The sequence below is a fragment of the Paralichthys olivaceus genome, chromosome 1 (genome assembly GCF_024713975.1).
Source record: "Paralichthys olivaceus isolate ysfri-2021 chromosome 1, ASM2471397v2, whole genome shotgun sequence".
Classification (NCBI taxonomy): Eukaryota; Metazoa; Chordata; class Actinopteri; order Pleuronectiformes; family Paralichthyidae; genus Paralichthys; species Paralichthys olivaceus.
Genome location: NC_091093.1, coordinates 5,880,277 through 5,904,373, shown reverse-complemented (window position 1 = coordinate 5,904,373; position 24,097 = coordinate 5,880,277). Strand labels below are relative to the sequence as shown.

General features: G+C 38.8%; 1 protein-coding gene and 1 long non-coding RNA gene across 2 annotated transcripts in view; both read left to right on the top strand.

Annotated features, from left to right (window-relative positions):
* The window catches only part of itfg1 (integrin alpha FG-GAP repeat containing 1), a 136,223-nt gene that overhangs the window by 22,982 nt on the left and 89,144 nt on the right, over nucleotides 1-24,097 (top strand). The window contains exons 7-9 of the mRNA XM_020080272.2: nucleotides 3,298-3,347; nucleotides 11,581-11,662; nucleotides 23,295-23,389. Of these exons, the coding sequence (XP_019935831.2) occupies nucleotides 3,298-3,347; nucleotides 11,581-11,662; nucleotides 23,295-23,389 (227 nt within the window). The remainder of the gene's footprint in view (nucleotides 1-3,297; nucleotides 3,348-11,580; nucleotides 11,663-23,294; nucleotides 23,390-24,097) is intronic.
* LOC138412220 (uncharacterized) lies at nucleotides 12,182-13,557 on the top strand. The gene is made up of 2 exons (XR_011244717.1): nucleotides 12,182-12,306; nucleotides 12,409-13,557. It is a non-coding gene; the product is annotated as an uncharacterized lncRNA (long non-coding RNA).

The following is a 24,097-nucleotide window of genomic DNA, read 5'->3' as shown; positions in this document are numbered from 1 at the left end:
CAGATGTCTGGCATCATCTGTGTGTGAATCCACATTACCCGATTTATTTCATTTTCACACTTGTAATCTTCATCCCCAACTGACCCCTGCATCACTTGAGACAGTGTATCAGACGTCACATAGCTTCGTCTGGGCCCTCAAAAAGTTTTATACACATTTTTCATGTATGCTGTATAGCACTCTCTAAGACCTGTAAAAAGACTCTGGTGTCAAGTCACAGGAGTTTCCTTTAATTGAGACTATGTTCCCTGTGGCGCTGGAAGACTGCACATCCAATCTCACATTAGCAGTTGCCAAAGACTTTGGTTTGTAGACACCTGACTTATTCAGCAGCTTTTAGCAAGTTAGCCTTTAGTTGCTGGGTCAGTTTAGCAGAACTCTGGAATGTAGTATGAAAGATAAATCTTTCTGCAATCGCTACAAATCAAATCCGCTCTTTTAAATTAGTATCTTCTCCTTATTAATGGTAGATTAGACTCAGAGGTGAGAGCCGGCCCCCAAACTGAAACAAAAAATAAATTCTATTCAAAGTTTAATTAATAACATAGTCTACACTATCAGTAAATTCTCCAGGAGATTTAACACAAACAACAGACATAAATAGTTGAATATTTGTGCAGAATAACTGGAAAGATTAATGGTATAAATATCAATGTAATAGTGTGAGTACACTAATTTGAAACTAAAATCAAAGCATGGCAATGAAATTAAACTACTTAATTACACAAATGACTTTCACTTAGCCTTCACTTTGTTTCTGTTCCCCCTCTGCTTGGGGTGTATTATATCGCTTCTTACTTGAAAGAGGCCCTTAAAGGCCTTTGGTGAAGCAGTAAACGTCCCTGAAAGAGTGAAGCTGTATTAAAGTGAGTGATAGTGGGAACAGTTAGGTTTATATTGCCAGCTAGCCCTTTATGAGACTGTGTTGAATACTCTGTGGCAGGAACCCTAAGGAAAGCAGAAGAGAGTTGAGACTAATGCCAGAAGAATCACATTAAAATTATCGTTTTGCTCGTTTAGTGAACATTATTTGGCTTCTCTATGTGTATATTTTCCCCTGTTGTTCCTAAAATGCATCGCCTCTCACAGAGCAGGTTGAAGTTAAACGTGCTACTCGGAAGCACTTTCCACTTTGATGTCATAAGTTTACACCATTAGTACTTTGCCGAACAGTGGTGAGAGTCACACCAGCTGATTGAACAGCAGGGCAGTGTCAGGAGGATTAAAGGAGGATAAATTACTTGAGAAAAGAGTGGCAGTTGTCAACTTGGGTAAAAATAAATAATTGAGGCAATTGGCGAAGAGAGGAAGTTCCCCCCACAGCGAGAATGTTAAGTGTTTACTAGATGAAGATCTTGCCGTGCAGCTCCTCTGTCTGCCCCATGCCTCTCTTACTTACACTCTGCCATTACACCTAATCAGCCAATCACGACTGGATTCTGTCTATAAAGCCTGATTGGCTGATTACCCAAGCTCATCAACACACCACCCGGTGCGCCTCCATACACACTAAGTAACGCAGGCAAGCACATATACGCTCTGTGTGTGTGTATGTGTATGTGTGTGTGTGTGTGTGTGTGTGTGTGTGTGTGTGTGATCATTTGCCTAATCTATGCATGCATTTTTTACACCTATTTGCATTTGTAAAACGTCTGTGTGGGAAACATATCTGCAAGTCCACAAAGTTACAAAGATTAAAAGTTTAGCTTGAACTGTAAAGCATCTTAAAAATGGTTTGACTTTGCAATTGAGCCTTACATATTGTATCATGTGTGTATGTGTGTGTTCCACTTGGGTGGAAAGCTGCATATTTGTTCTTACTGAAGAATAAATGGTTGCATGTTACTCTGCCGTTTATGATGTAGAACACAAAACACTTCCCCATGCAGCTCCTCAAATGTTTTGGTGTGATCATTGTCTGCCTTGCTTGCTAGTGCAGCAAAACAACAGAGAATTACAGGTCAAGCTGATAGTGAATGTCATGTGCTGAGTCAAAAGGTAAAGGTCTGATGAACTTCTAGACTGTATATTCTTAATTTGAGCTAAAGTTCAAATGTTACCCCCACCTCTATGTTTGAGTGAATGTACAAAGGTTGAATTAATAGATTATGAGGCCTGTTTCATTATACTAAATCCTGATCATCAGATGGACGTTGCAAGAGACACAGATTTCACACAAAACAGAGTTTGACACTTGTAACTAAGTAAACTGTTTCCTTTAAATAGAATTGTCTACCTTTAGTGAAGAGTCTGGTTATGGCCTATATATGTATATTTCCACAGCTGCATATACAGTGTCATCACACACAACAATCATTCTTCCTGTCATTATTGCTCCACCCTTTCTTCCCTCCGTTCATCCCCCCTTTCCAATATCATTTGTATATTCCCATGCAGAGCACGGCAACAAGTAGGAGTATAGCAGGGCCCCAAGGCAGATCAATGCCAATATTTATTTTATGTTCAATTACAAGGGCAGAACCGCAGTCCAGAGAAAGCAGTGATGAAAGTAAACGTCCTCTCAAAGAGGGAGATAGAAAACCACATTAGATTTGCAGCCTGCAGCCTGAGCTTCAAGAGCAAAGAATATGAGTACAAGCGCAGGTTATGGGATTCCAGAAGAGTGAGCTACAGGCATAACCAGGGGCTGAAGCCTCCAGAAAGCAAAGTGAAATCCTGTTGCTTTCATTGGTATATCCCTGACTATCTTTTACCCTCTTTCCCCTTGCTTTTCTTTTGATGATTTAAAAAGTCAATTCATCTTTGACTTGAGGAGTTCCACCTATACTCTCATATTGAACTGTCATAGTCAGTCCCAGAGTTTCAGTGAAAGCTATATGTATGTATAAGTCTGTACTGTTTATCACCATCCAGGCTCCTTCTGTATGAAGTTTCCACCTTTTTGTTTTCCTTTTCACATGATCATGTTCAAATAATCTAATATTTGCAATATAAATTACCATGCACATAATCCATGGCATTGTCTGGAGTGCTAATTCTCATCTCATTCGACCTCAGCAGACTTTCTGTAGACCTTAAACATGGGGCCATAACTTTTTAACAGCATTAAGGATACAGAAACAATGATATACTTAACTCCTTATGTATAAAGACAACATTAGCAAAGTTTAACTGACTTTCTATTGATTTCGCACAGTGTATAGTTTCCTTTGCTGAGCTGCAGCATTTCTTTATTATAGCTGAATAGTCCCTGCTCTGTGTTGGATTATAATTGCAAAACGAATCAACATCATGAATCACAACATCTCTTTTGTGTCTCTGTCATCCCTATCACAGATTTATTCCTGACAACTGAAGGCCCAGCATTTGAGACCTGGCTCAGCAAGGTAAGAAGTCTTCTTTGACTTTGTTGTTTCCCAACTTCTTCTTTTGTCTCTAAATCCTGTCTTTGAAAGTTCCTGTTCAGGGCAGCCATGCGTGAGTTATGATTGCTGTGTGCATCATCATTTTGTAGCAATCAAGTCAAATATGTTTTGCTAGTGCTGGTATTTCCTCTCTTTGAAATAATATATCACATTCCTCCTATAAAGTTTACAATATGACAGAAACATTGCTGCGGTTATTACTTTCAATAGGACCAAAATCACAAAGCTGTAGTAACAAAACCAGTGATGTTTGAAAAACCTGTGGTCAAAATCCCCAATAGATAATAATGGGAGGTTGAAACCAGCAAAACACATCTTCGTCTGTATCTTCTACGTATACTGTATACGCCTCCTCTTTTTTGTATTTTGTATTTTTCATTTGTTGTTGCGTGTTAAAAGCGTCATGAACCCCCTCACCCACTTGCTGTGAATCCAGTGGGGGATCCTGGCTCGCATCGGATTCCGCGGCTTCCTGCAGTCTTTATAATGGGGGCCAGGTGAAGAAAGACCACAGATAATCCGGAGGCTCTCACTCTTTGTGTACACACATGCACCTCCTCCAGAGGAAGTGCAGAGAATCTCCGGAGTACAGTGCATGTCTGAAAGCAGCAACACAGATCAGAGGGGTGGCTCCTGGGTAAAGCACGTCCACTTGCTCACTGTGAATATTTTAGTCATTTTCCTGCTGTCCTCTTACATGGCCTCACATGTTCCAGATGTTTATGAGTGGGCAAGCAAGCAACATGTTGGAAAATGTTGGGAGTAACTGACTCTGACATACACATACAGTGTCTGGAAGATTTCAGGAAAATGTTCAGACTTGAATGCATGTCTGAAAGCAGATTGTGTTTTCCATGAAGCAGACATAGTTAGCTAATGATCATGTTTGTTTAGATTACAGTTATCTGGTCCCGGCAATTGATTGCCACTAACTACTGCACCAATCTGAAGGTCAAGTGTGCTTTTGTTAAAACGCAACCAAGGTATTCTCATAGTGATCAGAGAGGGATGACCCACAATCACTTCATTAATTTCCATATTGCAGCACACTGATCTACAAAGCTTTGCTGGTGTTGGGGGTGCAGGACTGTTGGCACTGCTGCAGGACTAGTTAATATTCTGGGTGAGCAGAGAGGGGAGACCGTGGCTCAGGGTTTTTGTCGAAGGGGCCTATTTGAAATTCAGCAGGTTGAGGCACCAGGCGAACAGTAGTCTATCTTATCACAGAGAAAGGGAAGGGGAGGAGGTGAGGAAGAAGAGAGAAACAGAGGGAGATTGAAGGATTTGGCAGAGACAGAATGTGTGTAAGGTGGAGAGAGAGAGAGAGACTGAGCAGGAGCAAAACAGAGCAAATAAACTGCCATGCCCAAAGACCAGGAGGATGCATGATGGGTGGCAAGTATGTTGATCAGGTGAGGAAAAGAAGCAAGAGAATTTCTAGTGGAAAACACAAAGATTATTCTGGATCCATCCAGTCTGCTGTTTAAAGAGTTTTAAAAAAACTAATTTGGCTGAAAGCCCAAACTCATTTGTTTTTATAGCCATGTAAGGAGCACAGCTTTAAGGATGGCAGTGTCGGTCTGCCAGTCGGTCATGACAGCACTTTCGTCCAGACTGAAATGCTCAACTCTGTGATGAATTGCCAAAAAACTTGGTAGCGATGTCCCTGGGGTTGACTGTATATAAAAATAGACAACGGGTCACCACCTCGTGTTACTATCCAGAAATGAAGCCAAAATATCCCAGATATAAATGCTGCCATCTTACGGCAAAGACGTCTTTTGGAGCCAAAGTTGTAGTTTTTCTTGGCAAATAAATTGCCAGTCAATCTCAACTGTCAATCATGACGTTTCACCCTGTTTCATCAAATAAGTAATTCAAACAAAAAGTACAAGGAACATGACCATTAGAACACTCATCAGTTTGATAAGAATGACCTAAACTAACAACAAAGAAACATATTTAAAATGTAGTTTGCCTCCTGATTTGGTACATGTTCTGTTTGCTAACATGGAGGAGGGTTTATGACTTGTACTGCAGCCAGCCACCAGGTGGTGATCAGGATCACTTTTGGGAAGCTATCTTGTCATCCATTTTAATATACAGTCTACGGTGCACAGATGATAAATCCCGCTGATAATTCTTCAGCTCCACCATTAGCATGCTTCTTGAGATTCTTTGTGAAATATGTATTGCACAAATTGACGTAAAACGTAGATTCAGAGTCCATGGAGGAAGAAATTGCAACAACTTTATTGATCCTTTGACTTTTACTCCATAGTGATCTAGCATTTTTATATTCAATGAATAACCATGAGGTGTTCATGAGGATAATTTGTATATATTTTTGAAAAAGTTTGTCTGCTGATCTTTCATCCAGTGCCTCCTTTAGCTCAAAATGTATGATCATCCATTACATTAGAGAATGACGTCCTCCATCTTGTCTAGTATTATCACTCTGCGCATCCATGCCGACGTTAGCATTTAGCTCAGAGTGCCATTGAGCTTCAGCTGCTAATCTGGCGTTAGACTGTTTGCATTATTTGATAGTTTTTAAGAGCGGGATTGAGTGCTTTGCTATTTTGTCATAAACTACTGAACTTGCCTGAAACAGTACAAATCTTTTATCTAGTGACTGTGTAATTTGATGCAGATTTCTATATATAGCCAGAATAAAAACATCAAAAATGTGTATTATTAAAATTGTTCAACCTTGGCACTCATTCTTTGGGTGCTTGTTGTTTCATCTGTAATCCTTTGTTTGTCTGACATAAAGCAAAACAAAAAATGTAGATTATGCCTCAGTAAAAACAGGATGCTATTTGACATCAGTGTTTTTTATTATATGTGACCATATTTCAATGGAAGATCTGTAAGTTTCTCTCCCTGACTGTGTGTGAAGCATTCTTTTGTTTTTCTTCCTGTCATTTATTTATAATAATTTACTTATTGTTCAATCTGTTATTAGTTCTTCTCTCTGTTGGAAGGGTCAATGTCGCAGGCAGTGTGTCTTGTAATTGTGTGCAGTGTTCCAGCTGCTAATTGACTGATAACGTTTTATTGTTTGGTGAAGGGAAGCAGGGGGATTTGGGAGCAAGACAGTGAACATGCACTCAGTTACAGACAGAATGAGTTTTAACCTTGTCAGGAGAGAATGGTGTTCTCTGCAGACTATCTGTAACACTATCTCATTCTATCTATGGAAAAGCCAAATGCTCTCCTCTTATCTTGACACATTTTTTTCCCCCCAAATTCACAAATATACGAGGTCACTTCTGGATATATTCAGAAATACTCTCCATCCAAAGGCTTGTGACATACATGACCATGGAAGGACACGCGCCTACTCGCAAATAAAAGCACAAATACACAAGACCGAGCAGTTGCCCAGCATCCTCAGAGCATTAGACCCCTGTTAATCCCACTGCGGTCTTCGGTTCAATGCAGCCGCATCTATCGGTCACAGGCCAGCACACTCCTTGTTCTCCAGCACTCTGTTTTAATTACTTTTCTCTGTTTTCTTTCCCCCTAAGTCTTCCTCGATCCCTTCCCGTTCCTCTGTTTTCCTGCGATTACACAGGAGAAGGCAGCCACAGAAGGGGTGGGGGAGTGGGACAACAAGCCAGAGAGAGATGAGTGAAGAGAGGTGTTTTCATTGGCAGCGTCAAGGGGTTTTAAAGGTCAATTCTATAATGACTGATATAATAATTAAGTTCATTAGTGAGTGATTGTCATCTCATTGACACACATGAACATTCTGCAGTCAGCTGCATTTAAACAGCTGTGTTTGTGATGTGTCCCTTTATTTTTATTTTTCATAGAAACCAATTTACACGACTGCTGCTTTTTACCACCCTGACACAAAGACAGGCAGGCAGAGACATGCTGATGAATCGATTTAGTGAGGATTACAATGTCAGTCACAGTCTTGCTAAGTGTACACGTCCAGGAAGGTTATTTACATGGGAAACACTTAAACATCCTGCTTTATTGGGCACTTAAACAAACTAATCTGTGGAGCTGGCTTGTATTTTGTTATTTTCACAAAGGAAAATAATGAAATGGCCACCCACAAAATAGCTAATTTCATGCTAATTTGGCATAGTCATAACTATTACAGAGGCTCCCTCTGGGTTCAAATGCATAATGCACACATAGAAGAGCTTATATAGGCCTTCCCTCATAGAGAGAAACCAATTACCCTGATATTGGATGGAAAATCCTTCAATTCAGACATTTTTTATTGAAGATGGTGTATTATTGTTTTCTACTGATACTTATATACTTGTATGACGTTCAACAAACAATCGCAGTTTCGTTTTCAGTGCATCTGTCTTCTTTAATGATAAATCATATATTTTATTTGACAGGCTTTAGCGAGGCACAGCACCTTGTTTCACTATCTTTTTCATTTGAAAAGAAGTTTATCCTGGCTAGCATAGCCATACATCAAATATTGATGTACTGCGTGTCTGCAGTCTCACACACACTGGCACTTTGAGTAGATTCAGCCTTTAATCCCATTGTTTCTAGTGCACTATACTTGACATATACACACTTTCCCCATTAGTGTTGTCATTAATCCTGCATGATTTTGTTGTTTTAGTCATGTTAAAATCTTCCAGTTGCCAAAAGACAGACTCCCTCATCTGAAATGTTTTTCCAAATGGCTTACACCTCCACAAATGTGCATGTGTCAATGTCATTCATCTGCACCGTTAGACTGTGCGTGTGCACGTGCGTGCGTGCGTGGCTGCCTTACATGTGCTGGATGTAATATGAACAGAAGGGAAGGATAATAACAAGACATGTAATCCTTTCATCTTCACACATCAATCGTCTGTTTCCAAACTGTCGGACACACACACACACACACACACACACACACACACACACACACACACACACACACACACACACACACACACACACACACACACACTCACACACACACACACACACACTCACACACACACACATACACACACACACACACAAACTGTTTTAATCATGACATGTGCAACATTGCAATCAATCAACCATCACCAGTCAACACATAGAGAATTAAAACCCTATTGTGTGTGTGTGTGTGTGTGTGTGTGCGCGTTTGGATGCTTTTAATCTGGTTGACCCTCCCTTAAACAGATCAGCTTCACAGTTTGTCATTTTCTTTTCCGTGGTTCAGTTGAGCAAACACATGCATGTAAGACAGAGAGTTGTCTGTATCGTGATATAAGTTGCTTACGTAAATTATATTTTTAAGTTTAACAAATTATGTTGCTGGTTCACTGTGTGTCTGTGTGTGTTGTATTTATTTATTGGAAGGTTTGTTTATAGTAGCTGTGATAACTACATAATTACATATCTACTGTGACTTAAAGGGTTTCTGTCACAGTCAGCAGTATTTAAGTGTTATTAGCATACACACTGAAATTAAAAGCGAATAAATCAGAATAAATCAGAATAAAATGTATTTACAGCATCTCTAAAGTCATTGGGTGGATTCGTATGCAAAATAATATAAACACATATCCCAAAAATGATATATAATGTTTATGCAAAGAATTATATATCCCCAAAAATTTGTCCAAAACTAAATCCAAACTATTATGCAAATAATATACAAAACGATATGCAAAAAATGTATACAATTAATATTCTAACATGCAAGCACATATCAAAGAAATGTATAAACTCATAAAAACCTAATCAAAGCATATAAAAAAGGTATAAACCCACAAAAAATATCAACTAAAAAAAAATTATTATATCAAATAAATATATAAGCTCATATCAATGATCAAGATAACTATTGAGGCCTCTTACAGTTCATTTGATCATATAATTGATTCATGAAGTGTATTGTTATTAATTATTAATGCTTATTAACACTCTTTCTATACACACATTTCCAGATTCAATATATTCAGAGTGTGGGAATTCCTCCTTCAGATGTAAAAATATTGATATACTAACCAACCTAAAATTCAGGTTACACCATCATGAATCTGGACTATCACATTAGCAGCATTATTCATTAGTCTGCTAATCTAAATGTCCCAGGGTAGTCTGCCAGTAGGATGATCAATATGGTACTTTCTGTGACAGTCTGTCTGGAGGAATAAGAATCATGATGCCTCCAGAAGACTTAACAAGCCATTCTGGCATTTCTGAAGGTTCCTCTCAATAAATATCCCCATCACTCTGTCTGCTGTTAGAAGCTGATCAGATTTATGATGAGAAGAGAAAAGCTAAGCTAAAATAGACAGTCGTCTAATCAGTTGATGTCATTTGCTTGTCATTGTAGGAAGAACTTTTCCACCTGAACATAAAGAACATAAGTGTATTATGCGTGTTCACTTTGGGAAAACCTTGGTTCAAACAAAGATGTCCATTTACCATTGGACAGTAGTAGATGTTGATAACATTTCATTCATGTGTTTCTTCCCACATGAAATCAGTGTGACATTGTGTTGCTTTACAATGTCAGTGTCATGGGAACAGTGTTAGGAGAATCTGTGCAATGTTATGTGGAGAGCAATAATTACTCAAATGAATATGTTTAATTAATTTAAAAATGTAATTTTGTATTTATTTATTGTCCATGGTACATTGACTTATTTTCTTACATTTCATTCAGGAGATATTTATGTTTGAATGAATTAGTTGCATAGGTTTGTGATGACTTATAATCACAAGTTGTACTGATATCTAGTCGATGTCTGTCTCACTTTACCTCCTGTTTGCTTCTCATGTCTTGATATTCATTATATGATACCATCACTGGAGAATATTAACATGTGTGTATGCATATATATCATGCAAATGTTATGTAGTTTATACATTGACATTGATATGTACATACAAATATATGTACATTCTTACATAATGTATGTTTTTGTTGTCTGACTTATTATTGTATCTTTCTCCTCCTCACATGTGTACCTACATGCGCACGCACGCATGCACCCACACACACGCATGCACCCACACACACACACACACACACACACACACACACACACACACACACACACACACACACACACACACAATTTCCCCCTAATATGCTTATGACCTCTTCTTTTCTCCTCTTTTTTCCTCTCTTTCCCACTGTAAAGGGCACAACACACCAGTGGCATTCAATGTGTGTCAAAACACTCCCATTGGTTTCTTGGTTTCTATGTGAGCCAACACACACCAGCTGCATCAAGAAGCACATAACCTGTGGTGACACTACATGTTAATAAATGCCACAGCTATCTGATCAATTCTGAAAATAACCAAATCCTTGGTTGCAGCAGAAGATCAGTTTGTGCTGAATAAAGTCAATCAGCAATGGTTTTAACAGTAAACTAGTTGTTTAAGGAAATATTTAAACAACATGTTACATATTTCTTGTTTGTCAATTGTGAGATTTTTTTACGTATTGGTTAGACACATTTTACAGCCGTTACTATGACCTCTGAGGTAATTTAAAGATTGTATTGATTTACTGTTAATCCAGAAAGTAATTATTAAATTATTTGGTAATATTTGTAACATTTTACTTAAAACAACTCCCTGCTGCAATGAGTGCTTGTAGCTGCATATAAAAGGAAGCAAACAAATGTCATTATTCAGTGAGTTACCTGAGCAAAATGTTTTCTCTAAACATAACAAATTCTCCAATATGATGTTTGAATTTGTTTAATTTTCAGATTTTATCTCATTACATAATATGAGTCTCTATTTGGGGGGATATTTTCCTTGCTGTGAAAATCATGCACACAGTCTGCTGGTTATTTAGAACCATGCAGCTGTGGTTTTCCATCATCTGATTATTATATTCACATATAAGCTCCTGGGCAATGAAGCTTTTGCACATGTCTGCACTTCTCATGTTTATGCACACACTACACACTGATGGACAAAAAACATCTTGTGTTATTTTGCAATAGTTCATTGGAGGTACCTGAACCTTGGTCCTGTGGCATAGAGACACTATGCACATTTTTACACCGGCTCAAACCAAAGCCACTGGATCTGTGACATTATACACTACATTTATTGAACTGAAGTTGACTTATTCATGACACATGAAGAAAACAGCAGCCCACAGTCCAATATGTATGAGTATTTATGGCACTGCTTAATCCCCTTTACTCTTTTCTCCCCCTCTCTCTGTCTCTCTACGTTGTTGTTATTCTCTCAGGACGGGACCTTCAACAAATCTAAAATCATGCCAGAAAAGCCACCAGCCAGCGTTGTGGGACAGTCCTCCTTTGTCGACTTTGGTGAGAAAGACAGAGATTTGTCATTTTGACGGACCCAGTGTGTTTGATTTGTTATGAGAGAGACACAGAGATCATTTTTAAACCTATATCAGTGGCTTGTACTGTGAGGATTTGGTTTTTAATCAGACAGAATGTAAAAAATCCAAAACACTAGAAATCACTGTGTAATCACACTTCCAGTAAGACACTTTATATATATGAGTGTACATGTGTGGGTGATCCATCCTGATCCAAGCCCACCTCTCATTTGAAGCTGCACAGCTTTTGGTTTTGGAATTTTCCCTACAGCTCTCTCATCACACAACTTTCTTTTTCCACACACACACCACACACACACCACACATGCTCGGCCCCTATCAGAAAGGCTAATCTTATTCATGCACACACACAGTTACAGACACACACTCTGATATACACACTCAATCCCACATACAGCCAGAGTTTTCTGAACATCTTATCCCCTTAAACAATCTTGGCCAGTAGTATTCATTGTTTTGCTCAGATTTACATTTATCCTCAGCAAATCTCTGCAGGCTCTGTAATCTCCAGGCTGCAGCCTGTGCCCCACAAAGTGGCCGCTGGTCACTCTTGTATGAGCAAACTCCTCAGGCGGAGGAGGAGCCTTCTTATGCTTGTTTTTCAAGGTAAATCCCACTCTGATAAACAACCTGATGGCATACAACAGACTGAATTTAGCAGAGGGTTAAGGGAGAAAAAATAATAAGTAATAGCCCTCTCTTTCTCAGCTTCTGCTGCCAAAATAGACAATGTGCTGTATGTCCACCTGCAGCTGGACAGTGACCAAGGGTAGAAGACCTCCCAATGAAAATGTCCATAACTCTGAGTGTGAAACTCTGAAGCTGAAATATTGCAGATACAAAGACCACCATCTTGTGCATTTGGAGTCAGAGTCTGCACAGTACCGATTGGAATGGAGCCGTGTGTGCATGGTCCCATCAGTGTACACTTTCGACCAATCACGAGTTATTCCTACCTGTCACTCATGACATTTCACCCCATTTTAATATCATCAAATGATTAATTATTCCAACCTTATCAGAACAATTATAACTTGAACATTCATCAGTGTGATAATAATCTGAAATGACAGAACGCAATCTTTGAGAAATTTTTATTTAACCTGTACTTTGACTTCTTTTTTTGGTCCATGTTCCATCCACTAACATGTGAAGGGGAGGGGTTTATGACCTATACTGCAGCCAACCACCAGGTGGCGATTAAGAAGCTTTGGCTTCACTTTTGGTGAGCTGTCATGTTGTCCATTTGTATGTACAGTGTATGGTTTGTACCAGACCAGCTAAAGACTAATTGACAACTTAAATTTGCACCGTGAAATTCATCTTTGGAAAATATGGTTGCAGAAATTTCAAAATGTTGCGGCTGGTTGGGAAACTAGTATTGCTGACAACTGCTAGCACTTAGCTCTCCGTTAGCAAGTAACCCAACAGACTGTATTTGGACCACTGTATCTTGTATCTAACTGTATCGACAGAGTTTCTTCACCCCTACAAGCAAAGCCACTGAAGGCAATGGTTCCATCAAGAGTTTTTTTCCACAAAATGACAGTGATTTTAATTTTGGTGTCACTGGACTTAAAGCTGAGCCCTATTCTTTCTTGCAGCGGTGATTCTTAAGAGAGGATAGTTAGTTTCCAAAAACCATGAACATTAAATTGAAAGACTGTCTCAAGTGGGAGAGACTGCAGTGCCTCCACTCAGGTTCCATCTTTTTTTCCTCAGATTAGGCTGCTTGACTCTGCTGTATTGATTCTGAACAAACAAACCCGAATCCGTCACAATACATCACTTCTTGTGAATTTGTGAATTATACATAGGACCTTTCCTACAAGACAATGAAAACTAAGTCAACTGAGATCACAGGACTACTTGTGGTAATTTGTACGAGAACAACAGTAGAAAATTAGATATTTCCCCACGTGTACAGTTTATTCTGCTTTGCTACTGTTGTTTATGCCTTTTTTCAGTTGTTTGTTTTTCTTGTAACATTAAGACCCTTATCAGTAAGTTTGAGCTATGTTGGGTGCATTTTTAATTCACTTTTGTGAATTTCGTGCACATGAACATACACAAATGCACACAGAGCTTTGCAATGATGCACACATCTCTATCGGCAAGATTAATCTGTTAATCTCACTGTAGCTAAGGGTGTCCATCAAATATTTAGTGAACAAACTTCCCCTTCCCAAATTGCCAATAATGTATGAGCCAGAGGGGAAATGACGTGTGTGTGTGTGTGTGTGTGTGTGTGTGTGTGTGTGTGTGTGTGTGTGTGTGTGTGTGTGTGTGTGTGTGTGTGTGTGTGTGTGTGTGTTTGTGTGTGTGTGTGTGTGTGTGTGTGTGTGTGTGTCAGTCATGAGGGAATCTGTGTGACAGCCTGCCTATTTTTCAATTTTCTTTGCAAACATGTATGTATTAAAGTCATCATCTCTGGGGGCGGTGATCTTTTTCTGTTTAAATCTAAAGCTAAAGCTTATCTCGACAAAAACTTTTTCATTTCTTTAATCTTTTCCTGTTTTTTTCCCCTTTCCCTGGGCTCTGAAATGTCACTTCAAGACGTTGCCCTCGTTAGCTGGGGATTGAAGCCTTTGAGGGTCACGGTTCTAATAATCTGGCAAATTCTAAGAGAGAGCAATAGAGAGAGAGAGAGATGTCTTGCCGGATGAAAAAACATTTTTTGGTCCTATTTTGCCTGTTTTATTAAAGCCCTCCTCGCCTGTCGCTATCAATCGTTATTTCTCTTGATCTGCTGTTTACTTTCTATCTACAGCTTATTCGCTTTTCACACTTGTTCCTCCTTCTTTTCTCCATCTTAACAGCTTTAGGTGTCACATTGATCTTTAGACTTAATTACATTGTTGGAAAAGAACTTGAGTGACCTCCTCCCTTTTTGGTCTTTCTCCTCTAGAATAATAAATATTCACCAGAGCCTTCCTACTCTCTTTTCTTGCTTAAAACACACACACTTTTGTTTAAACACATGTAGAACAATAATATTTGATTCTAAAGACTTAATAATATGAGTGTCATAAGCAATAATTGAATTCCTGTTTGAAATTGAGGCCAGAATAGATCAGATTTACTCAAATAATGTCAGATTTGAATTTAAAACACATTCATTACTCTTTTTTTTTTCTCTCTCCCATACTGTCAGGCTAAGAAAGAGAGATACTCTGGACCAACGAGAGTTGAGTTAGGATTTCTTATAAAAAAGATTGGACTCAATGGAAGACTCGGTATGAGTCAGAGGAGATTGACTCTGACAACAAAATTGGAAAACAACACTTGCACTCTTGTATAAAAATTCTCAGTATTTTAATGCTACTTGTCCACAGTGGATGTGTTTCAGCCTGAAGCATCTATTGTTCTTTCCGATATAATCTGGTATAGATGTCAAACACACACACAATGCACACAGCTCAAGTGAACACTGAAGGGATACAACAGTCCCTTTTCCTCAGTGTTCACTATAAGATTGTGAAGTCATGCACAAGTGAAGCATTCAAGTCCAAACCAATCTATTTCTACGTCACCTTTATCGACCAAGTTCAAGAGCCTGCATAAAATCTATTTATAGAAAAGAAATGTTTTAGTTAAATATTCTATAAAACTATAGAGGCGGTCCTGAACAGTGTTCTGTTGCATCAACCAGTTTGTATTTTTGTAAATATTTTCAATGTGTTCTAAAATTAATTAACATTTAAATATTGTAACAATCACCAAACCCTACTTAATACAAATCATATACAGTGAGAGGTGCCAACAAATGATAGGGGCATAGGACAAACCTGTGCCCCTATCATTTTAGCCACATTAGTGGCATTGCTCATGGTATGTTGGGTTGGTAAGTTGGTCTTGAAACTACGTTATTATATTTATATACATACATTCATGTTCTTCGGATGAATCTACTGACTTTGTTGATTCCCTGATCTTAAACCCAGTGCCACTGTGAGGCGTATTGGTGTATTGATGGATTAACACAGATTTTGATATGATATTCATTGATGCACAGTTGATGGCCTGTTGAGGTTTCCCATAGTGCCATGAGGTTAGGATTTAGGGTTTTAAGTGAAATGTCTCCCACCACTTGGGATAGATCATCTGGAAACCTGTCACACTCATTAACACCAACCTCAAGATAATTGATTTAATTTATGTTGATCCATTACTTCTCAATCTAAGTCAAAATGTCTCTTTGTCTGATACTTTAGGTTATATCTGCAATGCTAATGACATTTCCATCTCGTACTTTAGGCTTTAAGTTAATGGGATGCTAACGTGCATAACCAAGATGGTATACATGGTAAACATTAGCCTACAATAAATAGTAAGGATTGTCATTATTACAATGCTAAGATTGTATGTAGCATGTGGATGTTATCCGAAGTTCAGCTTCCCAGATCTGTTAGCACGACTGTAGACAATCTTATATTGTTGTCCCATCTTGTAGCTACAGTCATCCTTTATGAGCTGCTGATAAAGGTGTTGTAGGTCAAGCTAACCAATATATTGAAGTTGTAGCTAAGTCAAATTATATCACTGTTTGTTAGGTTGCTCAGGTGCTATTTTTTTTTGCATCCACCCCTATTTTACCACCAGTGAAACTGTTGGTGTTCTTATCATTCAGTGTTTGTCTCTCTGTGTGCTGCCATCTTACGATGACCAGCTTCTCTCCAGGCTAATTAAAGAGCACATCTTGGTTTTCCCTTGAATCAATGACCGCAGGGAGGCTGAACGAAAGAGAAGAGAAAAAGTAAAGCAAATGAAAGAGTGAAGCAGGAACGGCACACTTCAAAGATGATATGAACCGAGATAGAAAAGAGGATAAAAGATGAGTGTATTTTCACTTGGATGATCTGGAAAGTGGGGAGGTGAAGATGGCAGGAAGGATAATGAAGGAATTAAGGAAAAGAGGAGGGAGAGGAGAGGAGGAGGCAGGGCAGAGAGCATCCCTGTATGATCTAGAATGAGAATTAGTTCCATCACACATCAGTATTAATTCTCACTCTATCCTTCTACCTTTACCTTTCTCTCACTGTATCCCACTGCATTTTCCCTGTATCTGTCTTCTGCATTTCATCAAATTCCAATATATATATTTTTATTTGAAATAATATATTATACTATGCAATAATAACCGCTGCAATAACAATTTTAAACCATACGTTAGGAAGGAAATTGATGCCTACCAACAGTGGCTGCTGAGTGTCATCCCAGTTGTGTTGTGTTCATATTTCAGCTCCTTACTCTGGTGTTAAGCTTTATTGAGGAACTCATCTGTTGGAGAGCTAATTACTAAACTGCAGTCACTTTGGGATTTACAAAGAACTGTGTATTTAAATGTTTAAAAGCGGTTAAGTCATTGCATTAACAGCACAGCGCTCATATTTAAATCCTTATAAAGCTATGTTAATAAGGCCTGCATCTCGTTTGTAATGATTACAGCTGTTATTATTTCATCCTTGTTTGTTTGAGTTACTTACTCGAAAAAAAACACTGAAAGGATTAACATGAAACTTGGGGGGGATGTAGTTTGGGTCAGGGAAGAACCCATTAAATTTGGGTTCAGATCTCGATCAGAGAATCATTGATTTCCCATAGAATACATTTTCTTTCTATTACTACTTATGAGATCCAAATAAAAAACTGGATCTAGTGAATTTAAATGTGATTTGATTAAGGGACTGTTGGGTCTCAGTGTAGATGTGCATTCTTCTAAGGGCCAGCATTTATTTATTCATTCATTTTGGATTTTTGAAGTATTTTTTTCCAGGTGACAGACTCCAGCAGAACTTGACTTTGTATTCAAGCTCAGTGCCTTTTCTTTCTAATTTTGGCTTTCATTCTGACCACTTTCATCTCACTGTTCAGTGGAAAAAAGATATAAATGCAGTGATCTTGTAATTCATTAATTAAGCCTTAATGGTCCATTGTGTAAAATTTAGGTGAAAGGGAACTATTGGCAGGAATTTAATGTAGAATAATCCTCATAATGTTTTCACTAGTTCATTTCATCTAAATTGTATGAATTGTTGTTTTCTTTACCCCAGAAAAAAATAAAAATAAATAAATAATTACATTTTTCGACATGCTCACCATGATAAATCCTGTAAACACCAAACAGTTAGAAATCATTTTGATCTGAGTACTATGTTTGTTTCACATATTTGTTGTACGTGATGTTTTTGTGGATCTTCCACGGGCGTCAAACACTGGCTAAACCTGCAGTGTGTGTACATGTGCATGTATATGTTCATGAATGCATAATGTAACCAGTCCTCATGCCTTCTCTTTGTGTGCTTGTGCTGCTGTTTCCAGCTCGAAACTCTTAATAGATGCACAGCATATGCCAGACAAAACAGGCCCATCTGCCTTATCACTGAGGTAATTGCATTTTTCAAAGTGACAGCGGCCGATGCATAATTCATCATTAGGTAAAGCGCAACAAAGTCCCACAACGAAGTGTGTCAGCGAGCTTCACCGCAGGTAGGATGGAGGGAGGCTGCTCTGTGACCAGCAGTTCGCTAAGATAGGGAGATTTTTCAGACAGCGAGACGGGAATGTGTTTGGAAGTGATATTTAAAATTGGAAAGGCTGTCATCATGCTGTGTGTGTACGTCTGCATGAGAACGTGTGTGCGTGCAGGTAAGTCAGCATGTTAACAGGATGGCCTTTTTCTCTCTGCTCTCCCCTAAGGCATTCTTTCCTTCACTCATCTTTTTATATTGTGTTACATCCAACCACTCCTCCTCTCTCTCTTTTCTGTCTGCCTCACTCTCTCTGTAACCACTGCATACCTTTCACCGTTATTTTGTTTTTGGCTGCCTTGTCATGTTTTCAGCCTGTCTGTTTTGCTTTCACAGTTCCACATTCTCCATCACTCTCTCTCTCTGTGTCACACTCCTTGAAATGGGTTTACCTGTTAAAAAAACAGAGGTTCTGGAGTGCTGCCTGACGAGAGCAAGTTGTGTAAGCAGCATCACATAAAAGCATACATCTGCATTTTTGTTAAAGACATCCCCCCAGACCATATTAAATGAGGCAAAGGGAAAAATAAAATCTCCTAATCAAGCAGCATTTTGTGATATTTCTTGCATTTAAAAATATTCCAGTCCAAATGCAAATTACGGAGTCTCCCAGGCTTACCGTTTCTGAATTCAGATATTCATTTGCACATCTGAATATGCAAACGACTACGCACATCTGACACAAAAGTGTCCTTCATTAAAGGCAAAACCTACATCTCCCTCTTTCTTTGTCTAATATCTACTGCTCAGTGATTATGCATTAGTAATACTCTCAATTATAAGAATCCGCCCACACTGTTCTACACACTAATTAACACTTCATTTTTGAATTCATTTTAAAACGTTACAGTGTGGAACGGTACATGCGTTGTGTATTTAAAGGGAAATACAGGTTTTACGATGCTCTGTTTACGCATTTTAATAATATGCCAGGTATTTTAAAAGGAACAACAGGAATTAGTTTATGTAGTGGGGCCTGTTGATTAGGCCCATTTACCCACACAGTCCCACTGAATCGGATGGGGTGTGGATCAGCTATAAGAGCAGAAGACCACAGGTTCCACTCCTGCAGTGGACACACGCTAGCTGAAGAGTGGAAAATGTAGCCAACTCTGATGAGTCTGGATTAGTGCTGAGTCAGAATCTACAATCAACAGCATGATTCCATAGAAATTATGTTATACAATCGAGTTAACCTGAAGCAGAAACTTCGGTTTGCAGACTTGCTGAATTTTACTTAAATCTAAAATGACTTGAGATCTTGCTCTAAAATCAGCAGTCTAGTGAAACCTAAGAAGTATCCAGTGTGATTTTAATTATTGATGTTGATGCTTATTCAGTTTTGAAAAATAATGAGGTGAATACACTTTGTGTTCTTTTTTAAAATTACTTTGACATCGATTAATGTCACATGTAAACTAGATAGTCTGTTTTTCTTTTCTCTCAGTCTTGAGTTTGTTCAAACTCTTTCTTGCCTGAGGTCAAACTCTATGTCGTATCACACATATCCCTCAATATCTACACCTTTAGCATACACACTTATAGAAAATGTGCACATGACAGTGGCACACAGCCGCACACACAAAGCTCTGCTCTATGAGATCATTTGGTTTATAATGAGACACAGCATACCACCATTTTGTGTATGTGTGCATATTGTAATTTGCATTGTTAGTGGCACCATGCTGTATACTCTGTATTCCAGTGTGTATCTGTACAGTATTCTCTTTTCATCCCTCTCTTTCTCTCTTTCGTATTTTCCCTTTAGCTATTTCTTTAGCTCTTCTTTTTTCCCTCCGTCTTCTCACAGGTCTTTCCTCTCTTCAAAGCCCTCTCCATTTCAACCCGACCTGCAGTTCCCTCCCTCTGCAGCTCTCTTAGCCAATATCCATCACACCATACACAGTCAGCAGGAGGGAGAGAGGAAAAGTGGTAGGGAGGGAGGAAAGACGAGAGGCAGAAAATGGGGGCGAATAAAGAGGAGGAGAAATTACTGAGACTAAAAGGCATTAACATTGACATTAACAGTGAGAAGGGAGTGACAGAGACGTGAGTGTTAAGAGGAAGAGATGAAGGTGAGCATAGCGGGAATAAAAGAGAGACAGATGGATAGATAGATGAAAAAAGGAACTGATGGAGGAAAAGACAGGGGGGACAGAGGGAGGGGACCTGACTGTGTGTTTAACAGAACTGACAGTCAAGCATGGGAGACAGAATGGTGAGTGATAACCTGTGTTAGGCTGAATTAGCTCTGAATTCTGTCTCTCCCCGTTGCTTTGTTCCTCTTCCTCCAGTACCTCATATCGACACACCGCTGTGTCTATCTATTGCAAAATAAAGCTCTCATACTCAGTCCCAGGTTGTTTCCATTACACCCACAGTGATGCAACTCATTTGAACTCATTGCCCTCATCTAAATGTTCTGTCTAGAAAAGAGCAAGGTTTTGGTTCTAGCCAGCACAGAATACTCTGCAATCGACATTCACAGCAGGCCTGTAGCCTCTGTGTCGATGTGTGTTGCCTGTTTAGAATGCAGGCAGAGTGGGAGTTAGCAAAAGACTTTGGAAAGAATCAAAGTAGGGCACTTTCCATAAAGTCGGGAGACTTTGTAAAAGAGCGAATGTTCAAAATCAAAGCAGCGGAATTCAGATATCTTGTCATTTAGTTTGACCCTCCCTGCCTTGAAAATGCTCCTCACCTCCAATATGTAACAAATACTGTTAAATATCTGTTGTATGCAAACTGATCCTTTGAATTTGTTGCAATGCCCCATAAGTTATTGAATATAAATAAAATTCACTAATGACAATGGTGATTATTAGTTATTCATTTCTTTAGGTACTAAATATCTAGCGGGGGCAGTTTTTCAAAATGTTCTTTTGCTTGCTTTCCCTGATTTCACTCCATACCAGTGTATGCTAAGTCAGTTTAACAACATCTCATGGTAATCTCGTTATCCGACATTGTCATTTATATATTAAACAATTAAGCAATTACCCAATAAATATGTTCCATAAGATTTATATTTCTTAATTAGAGCCCAAGTATAAAATATGCTCTCAACAAGACATGTAATTACATTTAACATCTATAAATTGTGTGAAACACTGTCTTGAAAATGCACAGAATGAATTTGTTAATCAGCATCAATACTTAATTTGCCTTCCTCATCACATATTCCCTTAACCTTTAATTGAAGTTAAAATAAAAACAATGTATCAACCTTTGGACTTTGACAGTTTTCTTTGACTTTTTAAAGAGTATGATTTTAAAAATGAATAGTGCATTTAAGGACTTGTTGTCTTATTATCTTTCCCACTGTATCTCATTTTCTCCCTCCCTTTTCCGCCCCCTCTCTGCCTCTCGCATAGTTGCCCCTGACAGCCACGTTCAGTTTCTCCTCCTCCCCTGCTTGGTACTGTCATTTATCATCAGTGTCATTCAGCTCTCCCCTTCCACATGGCACAACATCTGTTTGGGAGTGTTGCACTTGCTCTGTTGAAACAGATTCAGATACGCTGTGTGACGAGAGGCCTGGAAGCAGTTTCACCTCTTTATGTCTCGTGTCAATTTACATGCCAACCCCTGAGTGCGTGTGCAGTGTATTTATGAACTCGCCAATTCTCAAAGGGGATATTCAAAAGTTCATTGTAGATGACATTTAAGTTTTGAAAAATCAAGAATCTCACTCAAGATGCACCGATGCATTATAGACTGAGCATAATTATCAGGACTCCACTGATTGATTATAATGATTTTTTTTTTCCAAGAAATAAAATATGATTTGATCTAAAGAATATGCATTTAGCAGTACATGTTGCTCACAATCATAGACTAAAAAAAGATTGGAAACATGGTGGCTCCCCCAAAGTGAATCAAAAGCATCTTGATCACTACTTGGTTGTTGCCTGCAAAACAGATAAATAAATAAATCCTGGCTCCTCCATGTTGGTGGATGGCACATGGACCAAACTAAAACAAACCTATAACATGTTAAATATATTGTTCTCAAAGATGGTTTCTGTCAGGGGGTGAAACCTCTTGATTGACTGGTGAGCTACTACGACACCCTTCCCTGGATGGGGGCTTTGAGATGCTGAATATTTTGCCTTCGTTTGTGGATAGTTGGAGGAAGTGTAGGCTCGTCGTACATCTTTAGTTTGTGTTTTTGTTCACAATCCTTTAAATTATATTTTTCCCATTAAGTCCAACAAACAGTAAATATATAATATCAAATTTTCTGTAGTTGCTACCACACCCACCGTCTTTAATGACACACTGCTGCATAAAGAGAGGGATTTTATTTATGTTGCAGCTCTAATCTGTGCAATTTGGACTAGTTGGAGTTGTCCCTGTTTTCTCTCGGCAACATTATCATGTATTGTCATGGGTTTTCATGTGCCACTTTATTTGTGACCTCACAAAGTTTAGCACCTGAAGATGAGAAAACAACAAGTAAATCACAACTCTCTTCGCACATATGTCCATCTGGTGAAAAGTAATTTACAAGCATTCAACATTACTAAATGATGGATTGTTCTTGACATGAAGTGTGTGTGTGTGTGTGTGTGTGTGTGTGTGTGTGTGTGTGTGTGTGTGTGTGTGTGTGCGCGTGTGTGTGCGTGCGTGTGCGCAAGAAGCTGTGAACCTGCGCTCTTTGAAGAGCTGTTGTTTTGATTTGGGAGCCTCTGTCCCTGTTCATTAGACCTGAAGACTGCATGTATTGCGATAATAATAATTAGTAGCGATCAAAAACAGTGGAGAAAATGATACTTGAAGTCAACTGGCATTATTAAAAGGCTTCAAAGATACAAGTGCAGCTTGGCTGTTTGCTCATAGGAAACAAGCAGGTGTTCCTGTGATCCATCTCACACATGATAAAATAAAAAAAGAGAAACGACTTTCTTTGTGCTGAGCTCAAAGTCGACTCTAGAACATATCTGAGGCATTGTGATGGAGTAAAATATTAAAATAGCACAGTTTTAGAAAACAAAGTAGGCGACTTCCCACTGGTTCAATTCAGCATTGTTGTTTCAATTGAATTCTTTGTCTGTTCTCTGGCAGATGGTGATGGCATTCAGGACCACCTCCTCCCTGTGTGTTTGGATAACGCCTGTCAGCGCAGTGCCATCTACCTGGCCAAGTCAGGCTCGCAAGAGGTAAATAATACGCACATATACTCAGTCATTTTCCTGAGTTTGTTATCTTTCCAGTAAACCACTTCATTTTTTTTGTTTTTCGCTGTTCTGTAAGCTACTCTTATCCCATGCTATACAACACCTGTGTTCTCTCTGTCCCTCCTGCTAACAACACTCTTCTGATCACTGCTCAGCTCAACTGCTTTGCTTGCAGTTGTTGGTTCATGGTCAGAGGAGACAGAGACAGACTGCAAACTATGGATATACCTGATTGCTTTCTACTGTATTTAAATTGATTGCACATTTTATCTATCCATCTATAATCTATACCACTTATCCTTTGAGGATCATAGGGAGAATGCAGCCAATCCCAGCTGACACTGGGCAAGAGGCGGGTACAGGTCACTTGTCCATCACAGAACTAACATACACAGACAAACAATCTTTCACTCTTGCATTCACAATAATAATCAATTAAGGGTCTCCAATCAACCTAACCCCAATCTGCATGTCTTTGGAGTGTTGAGGGAAGCTGGAGAAAAGCCACACAGACTCTGGGAGAACATGTAATATAATATATCTTATACATGTAGCACTTTGTAAGGTATACTCAATACCTCAGCTATTAAAAATGGAAGTCCTTATGCTGTATCTCACAAATTTAAAAATTTGTTTTGCTCCCTCATAGTTTTCAGTTCTGAACATTCTTAAATATTTCTGTTCTGCACT